This window comes from Limanda limanda, chromosome 14 (genome assembly GCF_963576545.1).
Source record: "Limanda limanda chromosome 14, fLimLim1.1, whole genome shotgun sequence".
Lineage (NCBI taxonomy): Eukaryota > Metazoa > Chordata > Actinopteri > Pleuronectiformes > Pleuronectidae > Limanda > Limanda limanda.
In genome coordinates this window covers 3,952,519-3,962,905 of record NC_083649.1, presented here as the reverse complement: position 1 = coordinate 3,962,905, position 10,387 = coordinate 3,952,519, and the positions used below count along the sequence as shown (strand labels likewise).

At 40.7% G+C, this 10,387-nt stretch overlaps 1 protein-coding gene across 2 annotated transcripts in view; it reads right to left on the bottom strand.

Annotated features, from left to right (window-relative positions):
- Positions 1–10,387, bottom strand: part of gtf2ird1 (GTF2I repeat domain containing 1) — a 33,086-nt gene that overhangs the window by 7,739 nt on the left and 14,960 nt on the right. Inside the window, exons 10-20 of one of the 2 annotated variants that reach the window (XM_061086007.1) lie at positions 10,258–10,283; positions 9,616–9,748; positions 8,151–8,194; positions 7,838–7,918; positions 6,645–6,785; positions 4,944–4,997; positions 4,168–4,248; positions 2,840–3,023; positions 2,693–2,754; positions 1,826–1,900; positions 1,394–1,709 (exon numbers count right to left, since the gene is read on the bottom strand). In XM_061086007.1, coding sequence (XP_060941990.1) covers positions 1,394–1,709; positions 1,826–1,900; positions 2,693–2,754; positions 2,840–3,023; positions 4,168–4,248; positions 4,944–4,997; positions 6,645–6,785; positions 7,838–7,918; positions 8,151–8,194; positions 9,616–9,748; positions 10,258–10,283 — 1,197 coding nt within the window. The remainder of the gene's footprint in view (positions 1–1,393; positions 1,710–1,825; positions 1,901–2,692; positions 2,755–2,839; positions 3,024–4,167; positions 4,249–4,943; positions 4,998–6,644; positions 6,786–7,837; positions 7,919–8,150; positions 8,195–9,615; positions 9,749–10,257; positions 10,284–10,387) is intronic. The other variant, XM_061086008.1, reaches the window with a different exon arrangement.

Genomic DNA, 10,387 nt, shown 5'->3' with positions numbered 1-10,387 from the left:
TGTGACGTTTATCCAAACTCAAAATTTGTGTGGAACAATTTTCTCTGTATCCAGACTTTTTATCGAAAAGATCAATTAATTGAAAAGTGCATCAACTTATTAATCCGTGATAAAAGGAATCATAAGTTCCTCTTGAACGGTTCCTGTTAATAAAATCACAAAAACCTAGTTGTGTGTTTTCTAGTTGTCTGTTGTTCATATCTGTGGTTCAAGTTGTTGACTTTTTAAACCACAAACACCATATTAATATTAATAAAAAGCTGTGTGTCTCGGCTCCCACCTAGTGATGGTGAAGTTGATTTTTGATTAAACAAAATATACTAAAGATTTTCAGTTTACACTTTCTACAAAATGTGTATTTGTGAATTTTATCCTCTCTCGAAATATGTGTGTGAACAGTTTCCTCTGTTTCCTGACTTATTATCGAAAAGATCAATTCAAAATCAATTGAAAAGTGCATCAACTTATTAATCCATGATAAAAGGAATCATAAGTTTCTTCTGAACATTTCCTGTTAATAAAATCACAAAAACCTTGTTGTGTGTTTTCTAGATGTCTGTTGTTCATGTCTGTGGTTCAAGTTGTTGACCTTTTAAACCACAAACACCATATTAAGATTAATATAAAGCCGTGTGTCTCGGCTCCCACCTGGTGATGGTGAAGTTGATTTTTGATTAAACAAAATATACTAAAGATTTTCAGTTTACACTTTCTACAAAATGTGTATTTGTGACTTTTATCCTCTCTCGAAATTTTTTGTGGGAAAAGTTTCCTCTGTTTCCTGACTTATTATCGAAAAGATCAATTCAATATCAATTGAAAAGTGCATCAACTAATTAATCCATGATAAAATAAATCATAAATTCCTTCTGAACATTTCCTGTTATTAAAATCATTGAGATCTTGTGCAGCCTTTGAGAGTGAAATGAGTGTTTTCCAGTTGTCTGGTGTTCATGTGCAGCAGGTTGATGGATAAAGTTTTAGTTTTTTTAACATTAATATAAAGCCGTATAAAATCGTAAGTTCCTTCTGAATGGTCCCTGTCAATAAAATCACAAAAACCTAGTTGTGTGTTTTCTAGTTGTCTGTTGTTCATGTCTGTGGTCAACAAAATATACTAAAGATTTTCAGTTTACACTTTCTACAAAATGTGTATTTGTGACTTTTATCCTCTCTCGAAATTAGTGTGGGAAAAGTTTCCTCTGTTTCCTGACTTTTTATCGAAAAATTCTTCTGAACATTTCCTGTTATTAAAATCATTAAGATCTTGTTCAGCCTTTGACAGTGAAACAAGTGTTTTCCAGTTGTCTGTTGTTCATGTGCAGCAGGTTGATGGATAAAGTTTTTTACGTTTTCTAATATTAATATAAAGTCTTGTGTCTCGCCCCCCCACCTGGTGATGGTGAAGTTGATCTTGTCAGCCACGGCCAGGATCCGCTCCAGGTTCTGCGACCCGAAGGTGCATGGCTTCCTGAAGGGGATGCCGGGGGGGAGCCCCTCGATGATGACCGAGTCCGGGTTGTTCTTGATCCTCTTGTAAGGCACTTGCACCGGGTACTTGATGCCCAGCGCCTCCCCGTACTTCCTGTTGAACAGATCCTGGACCTGCTCCCGCAGCGTGTTGGCCAGGTCGATCCGGGACAGCTTGGACTCCAGACACTCTGGAGACAGAGGACAACTTTCTAAAAGTCCACTGCCGCAGCGGCCTCCTGTGGAACGAGCTGCGGTTACTGAAGTTTGCAAAGTGATAAACGGCAGCTCGCTCGGCTCATTAAAGTTTGAACAGGACTCTTCTTCTTCATGTGATGAAGACGAGGGGACGTACCTGAGAAGCCGGGTCTCTTGGACGCAGCGGCGGCGGACTCGTCTTCCACTGAAGCTGCGTCCTTCGTGTCCAGATCTGTGAAAAACAAAAACACTTAAAGGTTAAAAGTTTGGTTTTTATCGCCTCTTTAACCCCTTGTTGACGAATGTCGCAAATTCGTATCCCACTAATGCCTGATGGTGCAAATACTACACATACCATGAAGGTATTGGAAGTACTCTGCAGCCATCTAGTGGTCGGAGTGGAAAATACATACTAGCCCCTTGGTACTGTGCAGCAAAGTTATTTTGAGATATTAAACTGTATTTGAAATACTGTGATGATGGAACAGCAATGATTGTACAGAAACATATGTTGTTATTCAATTTCAATCAAAAGCAGTATCAATATAATAATCTACATACCAGCGACTAGAACATTTGTTAAATTACGGTTATGCCCCATTATGCCTAATGTGGTAATTTGCCTCATACCTAAATTTTATATCGATGGTATATGCTATATTGAAATGAACAATCTCCACTTAATTTAGCATCTGTATGACAGCCAAAAACACGAATAGTATTTTTATATAATTGGAAATAAATTCAGGCAATACGGGGTTAAAAATGGACAATGATCTGGATTTGACCTCAAAGTTATATTTAATATATTTAAAAGGCCTGATATACCAAAAATCCAATTTACATACTGATCCTCTAGATTGTGTAGTTTTCTGCTCAAAGCTTTGCTACAATAATACTTCTCCTATCTTCAGAACTTTAACTATCGCATCGAAATTACTGCAAAGCTGAAAATATATATATACAGTATATATAAAGCAGTTTTCTTGTATTTGTTCAAACTGAATCCTGAGCACGGACCTACCTGCATCACACACGGGGATCGAAGGCATTTCTTGTTTCACTTGCTCCGTTAACAGCTCGGGCCTGAAGACACACAAACAGATTATTAAGTATTGATTATGGAAGTAAAACAAATCCACATGAATTATCGATGAGCTCTGACTCTCACCTCTTGATGACGAACTGGATCTGGCTGCTCGCCGACAGGATCTTACGCAGCTTGGCGGCTCCGAAGCAGTTGGGCCTCCGGATGGAGATCCCCTCCGGCAGCCCGGTGACGTACAGGTCGTCCGGATACATCTGGAACCGGGAGTAAGGAACCTTGACTGGTTCAGGGAGCCCCAGAGCTTCAGCTGAGGGAGAGGAGGGAAGATGAAGATATTTAACTTAACTATGATGAGAAGGGTGTTGTAACTCCACTTAGACACCATGACACTAACCTCCTGCTAAAAGCTAGAACGTCTATATGTTAGTCTATGATGTATAGTGGTTTGTCCCTAAACTTTAATACTTTCCTGTGTATCTAGGGTTTGACCTTGGTTTGATGTCACACTTCTATATGAGGACATTTATTTTGGCAAGCAAACTACTTTTCAAAGGAGAAGCAATAACCTGGTTCAGCATATAAAGTTTTTAATTGTGACCTTTGTCCACTGAAATCGAATCAGTTCACCTGTGAGTTCCAGGGACAACTGGTCAAAATTTAAAGAAATTCTCCAACGGCAGACTTGAGATAATCAAGAGGCCAAGGACACGTTTTGTTCGGCCACCATGACCTCTGACCTTTGACTACTTCGATCTAATTCCTTAATCTGAGAGTCTAAAGCTGCTTTTCTACTGGTCGAGACCTCACTAGGCTCAGCTGTGATCCAGAGTGATGGAATATTACGAACCAGGGGAAAAACCACAAATACAAACTCCTCCACTGGTGTTTAATGTGCTAGAAATGTTGGTGTAAAAAAGGTAAAAGTGAACAATTGGCCTCGGATTTGAAAGGATTCTCTCTCGAGGGCGTTCTTAAAACGACGTGTTCACATTGACCTTTGACCCTCACAATTATTCATCAGTTAATAATTGAGTCAAAGAAATCTGCTCCTGAGATATCGTGTTCACGAGAATTGGACGGAAACCTGGAAACATGAATTCCTGCAGAATCACAACTGGTCTGTGACCTGATGTGTTTTTTTCCAGCATCAATGTTCAACTGGTGATTCACACTGAGGCTAAAAACTCCTCTGATGTGAAATTGAGTTTAATCTTCCTCCTCCTTCCGATTTGCCCGTCGCTCGACAGACTAATTCCAACATGTTAAATAATTGAAAAGGCTTAAATGTTAGGATATTAATATTCAAGCAGGTTTTAAAAGCTCAACCTTTTTAATCTCTGAGCGTCGGTGAAGTGTGTGAACAGATCAAACTCTTACTGGAACATGAACAGAACCCCTCCCCCCCTCATGATGGTGAAGCTCCACCACCACCACCCCCACTGGTCACTCACCGTACTTCAGGCCGAAGAGAGTCTCCACTTGTCTCCGGAGCTGGAGAATCATTTCACCGATGTCCTCCACCAGACTCCCGGCTGAGAGGCAGAGGGAAAACGGCCACAACATTTACATAAGATACGTTTAGCTTTATTCTGATAAACAGCTGGAAGTGATTATCGAGGTGGACGTGATTAAAAGCCACGAATCAACTCGACTTCACCTGAAGTCAAAGAAAACACTTTGACCATAAAACAGAGAATTATCATAACTGCACGCTGATGTCATAGTGAACGCTCTCGAGCCCCTGCTGCTAAATATGGGAAGTTCAGAGAAACAGGTTTTATATGTTGGGACGTGTAAGGGCTGCTGTCGTGGAGCCAGGGCCACAGCTGGAGGAGAGCGATGTGCAGCTGTTGTTTTTTATTCCAGTCTGGAACCTCTGGAGCTTTCCTCGTGTTTCACATATGAAGAAACACAGCAGGAGGTTGTTTTCGGGTCAAACTCATGTCTGGAACATTCAAGTGAAGGTCAGACGTGACGTAGAGATTCTGCTTTATGTTTATCGACACCAGCGATCACAGAAAGCTCTCAAATCCATCAAAATACATTTTCCTGCTGTTTTCCCACTCAGACATTTTCCAGACAAGTTGCAGATTTGATTGATTTGAGCTACCTACATGTCTGAAAGTAGCTAATGTTATACCCAATAATAAAACACTGAATTTAGCAACGAAAATACTACAAATAATTCCTCAGTGGTCTGATGAAATGTGTATTTCTCCCACTTTACCTTCAGAGGATCTTCTGATGCTCTGGGAGGTCGAACCCGGTGAAAGAGCTTCAGCTGCAAGAAGCAAGGAAAACATGAGCAGCTGCTTCTAAGACATTTCTACCAAAGATAATTCAAAGATGCGATATCATTAATGACTTGATGGTTTAACATTAAAAACCTTTTATTTAAATATCCTTCATTGTGAGTTAAATGGAAAGTGAGGTTTGGTTCCACTTTGATTAAAACAGCAGAAACAACAACATTTATTCTTAAATACAATTTTTCCAGTTGTTGAAACCGGAGAAGAACAAATTAACAAGCAACATAAATAGTTTTACTTCAGTAAACAGCTGCAATTGAATAATGAACGTCCTGTATAATAAAATTGTTATTTCACAAAAGCTGTTTCAACGATTCCAAGCAACTGGAAAATTAACAAAAGATGTCAAAGTTAAAAAATGATTTATTTTTAGTCTAATGCTTAATTATAAGAAAGTTGAATGGTTAATTGCACTAAATCAATCAACTGTAGTATTTTGCAAGAATCTAACATTATAGTATATATTTATATTACTATATATCCAGTACAGTTACAACTCAGGCTTCACACACTTTGACACTTTATTAACTAAACCTCACTTCTGCTGAGTCGCCTTGTTTCACTGGAGCAGAGTTTTAATTAAAAAGTGTCAGAACCTGCGACAGCCGATAAAACAACGATGTGACGTTCGCTGCACTTACCTCGAGTGTCTTTCCTTTAGGGGTCATTTGTGAAAGAAAAGAAAACTTGAAACACGGAACAATCAAACAAAATAAAACAAAAACAAAACAAAACCAAACGCCTCTTGAAAGAACTGTTCTCTACGGCCAGGATCACTTTGAGTAGACCGCTCCCGCTCTGCAGCTTCAGTGTGACATCACCATCAGGTGTTAAAGATAGATGCACATCTTTTCTGCATTGTTTATTCTATTCTTATTCTTCTTTATATCCCGATAAGTCTGTTAAAGGCTCATATGGGCTGATTCTTCTCATTTAATCGATGAATCGGTCGGGCTCTGGGTTAACGAGCTCGGTAAGAGGAAGTTCCCTTTAATCACAATTTGGCAAACAAGCGGTTGGAAGAGAGCGGCGTCTACTCAGAGGTTCCTGGTCACCTGACTCTAAAAGGGGGAGGGGCTTCGGTCTACAGGGGGGTCAGTGTTAGGTGAAGCCGGGTTCTGTTTAACAGGATCTTTGTTTTTCTAAACTTCTCAGGAGCAGAACTAGAGGAAGATTCACTCAAGCTCTGGAGACGAGCACAGTGCATCAGTCTGGATAAACGTCTCTGATCATAAGTCAGCAGATAAATTCAGTTTCTGATGATAGAGAGAAAGTTGACTCTCGACAGCTGATGCACGGCGCCCTTCACAGAGGAGAGTGTTTATAAGGGAGGAGGGAGGAGCTACAGTGGGTCAGAGTTGGGTGAGTGGGATTCTGTAGAACTGGGGTTGTGTCTATTAGGGGCTTTGGGGGGGGGGAAGTGGGAATGGTGGAAGATAAAGTATCTGAGAAAAGTGGTTTCATACGTGCTGCAGCGTATCTAGCGGCCTACAGGGGGGGCCAGGGTGTGGTGAGGAGTCAGTGGTTGACGCCAGGGCGGTTGAGTGAGCTGGCATTCAGTGGGGGGGTGAGAAGGATGTAGATGAAAAGGAGGTGGGGGCCGACGTAGCTGACGTTACCTGTGTGATTCTCCGGTGGGTGATGGGGAGCCGCGGGAGCAGGGGGGGCCGGCTGAGCGGAGGGCGAGGCGGTGGCTCGACACGCCGCCGCCACAGGCTCGACCACGGGCTCGCTAGGCTCCTCCCCACTCGTACCAGCATCTGGAGGAACAATGGGTGGGTTGTTTTTTTATTTAATTCTCCTTGGAGAATGAATATAAATGAATATAACAATGAAATAATCTGCAGAACTGCTTAGAACCCCTGTTGTAGGGGTGTAATTCCTCCTAATCTCCACAAGGGACAACAGTGAGTCCATTCCAGATATGGACATCAGAATGAAAACAGTGTTTACAACCACTGTATTTTACTTTTGATGGATCAAATCAAATTAAATTATATTTGTATCTCAAATTCCAAATAAATTGAATTAAATCGCTGAATTTAAAAAAACAAGTATAAACAAACAAAAAAAGGATCGACTCAAAACAACATTTTGAAAAACAGACTTGGAGAATATTACAGCATGGAATGTAGGATTAAGAAGCGATGCGTATTAAGCGTACATTATGCTACAGTAAAAGTTACCACGATTTTTTTCCACAGATAAGCACCAACTACAGCAATCTCTAGTCTGAAACAATATAGGAGACCTTTCATTATTTAATCCCAAATTCACTTTTCACCTCAATAATCTGAACAAGGTGCAACTTCCTCTGTGTTTAACTGTCGATTAGGGTGAGAAAAAACTGATAATAACAGTTTTAACCTGTAAAAACTGAAAAGAGGATGAGGATTAAATCTTCTCCTCACCTCAGTAAAAACAAGCTCACGTCCACTTCCCTAAATGCCACATCAAAATGCAATAAAACAGTACAAACAGTTTTAGACTCATCCAGACAAACTCCCTACAAATACAATCTGTGCATCAGGTTTTGCTGCTGTCAGAACATTTTCAAATTTAACAGCTAAGACCAAACTGGCATCGATCTCTCAGTGTTGTTGAATAAAAGCAGATGTTGAGCAGTATTCAGATGTTACAGATCATAAAGCTGCTGCTGACATCTAAAGACACACGGTAGTTTCTATATTCTGACTCTGACTCACAAACACAGGATATATATCAGCGATAATCTATGAGAAGCCGCCTCTGCTTTGGCTTGAGGAAGTGAAGTGTCTCGGAGTGAAGGGCTGCTGAGTGTGCGCTGACTTACCTGGCACTGTAACTTGAATGATTTCCCCATCTGGAGGCTCCGTTTTAATCCTTTTCAGAGGAATGCAATCTCCCGAAGGGCCTGCGGAGACACAACAGTTCATTCTGCCTGAGCTGCCTTCAGTCACTCTGCGGCTTTGTGTTCCTACGGCTGCGTTAAACAGATTTAAGCCGGCGACAGACTTGTGTTTGAACTGAATGGACTGAGATACACACACTTTCTTAAAAGATTTCCAAAGAGTGTTAACACGGCATTAAGAACGTTCATTTGTTCCCCGGGGGATTAAATATAAGAGTGTGTGTAGATCACGTACCTGCTTCACCGTCCTGCAGGGGACTCACACACGCACTGGTCGATCTGGGAAGGAAACACAAGTTTGTTATTACACAAACACAAAACTGATTCATTGAAGAAATGTTTGTTATCTGGTAAGACATGGGTCAGCTCAGAGACAGGAAACTGGTTATGGCAGCTGTGGCTCAGGTGGTAGAGCGGGTCGTCCACTAACTAGAAGGGATGTTGGTTTTATTTCACATCGACGTGTGTGATGCCGGCGTGAGAGTGAGACGCACGAGTGACGAGCTGCTTTCAGACATGCACTCAAGTCCGGACATTTTCCAGAACTCTTTCCCGGCCCACTGGTAAAATGTCCGAGTGAGTCCATAGGAGAATGTCCAATAGAATGAACAGCGAGTAAGTGGACGTGTTGATGATGTTTCTAACACGTGACGGATTCAAACAAAAACATCTCAGGATGAAAAAGAGGAAGATATCGACTTGGAGGTTTGAGAGCCGGTCCTGTCTCCTGCTGTTCCACTGAGACGTCAGCCCTCCCCCTGAATGTTCCGGACATTTTCCTGTTGTTAAGAACGGGTCCGACTGAAATGACCACCGGGTAAATTCTTTATAAGTGAAAGGAAAAACTCCAGACACAATTTTAAGGACAATTTTACGTCTGAAAAACCGTAATAAATCAGCCAAAGTGCTTGATACAGACGCTCTGTGTGAATATGAGTATGAATAGATGAATGTCAACTGTAATATAAAGCTACTTTAATTAGACATGTGAATGATAAGTCAGCGGATGTACTCTAAAGCCACAGGCCTATTACATATGGATATTAAGAAGAAAATGCACTAAAATGAGGCCAAATTAAATGCAGGGTTCATACACATTTTGACCAATGGATTTCCATGACTTTTCAATAACTTTAAACCAAATTTCCATGACTGATCATTTTGTGAAATCTCGGTGTATACGCAAAAAAGTGACAAAATGTACTATTCAAACTAACAATGAGAATTCTAAGACATACAGTAAACCTTAAATGACACAAACCCAAGTATGCTTGCTTATATTTTGAGAGTATTTCTTTAAAAGCATATGAATTATTTAAAACTCAGCGTAAATGAATGACATGAAAATATGAATATAACAAATTTCCATGCTGGGAGCTCCTTTTCCAAAACTTTTGGGAGATTCTTTTTTTCCATTACTTTTCCAGGCCTGGAAAAAACACATTTTAAAATTCCATGACTTTTCCAGGTTTTCCATGACCGTACGAACCCTGTAAATGATATGAATTCAAATGACTCTTATAAAAGCTTGTGTCACGGCTGCAATGTAAATTAGAAGTTATGCAGAGCAGCATATTTAAACTGTTTAACTCAGTCCACACTACGAGTAATAAAGGTTATAAATACGATATCACTTGGCTGCATGCCACCGTCTCTTATTCTCAGTTTCATAAACAGTGATGTGGACTCCCGGGTCTGACCTGCTGCTGAGGGGGTTGCTGAGCAGCTCGGAGGAGGAGGAGGTGGGGGGGATGCTCAGGTTGTCGGGGAAGCCGTCTTCAGGGGCGGAGCCCTGGTCGTGCTTTCCCTCCTCCCTCGCCATCTTCCCAGCAGCTTGAACAAACAAGACGGGAGAAGATGAGCAAACGCTGCCTTCCCATTGGATTAGAGACATCGGTGGAGTTTAAATAAAGACTAATGACTGTTTGACAGTTGCTGTAATTAAACGTAAAGATATACAGACGAATGTGGTTCAACTAGAAGCCCGGGGTGAGGGCTGCATTCCACACAAGAGCACACATGGAACCAAACCTCCCTTTGAAAACAAAGATCTTTCATTTTCATAGAATTCAGGCTTTACCTAAGTAGCTCTGTTATTGATCTCTGAGGGTTTAAAGTAATTTGCATAAACAGGGTTTCAACAAGTTATATTTAAGACTTTTTAAGACCATAACAAATTAAAATTTAAGACCTATGACTCAAACAACAGACATGAATGACTATTGAAGTCACAGAATTACTTAAGGCCCCGATTTGAAATTCATACATTTCTGAATCACAGCTCAGAGCCGTGAGAAAATGGCTTAAAAAACAAAAAAAAAGTAAATGAATCAGTCTCTTACCAGTGAAAATCCTTTCATCAAACATTCTGCAATATAAAGAAAAAAGTGGGTCATTAGTCACTGAGTTCAAAAAGCGATCAAGCTCCAGGGACGGAAAGAAAAAACAACAACCCATGATGCAAACCTCAAC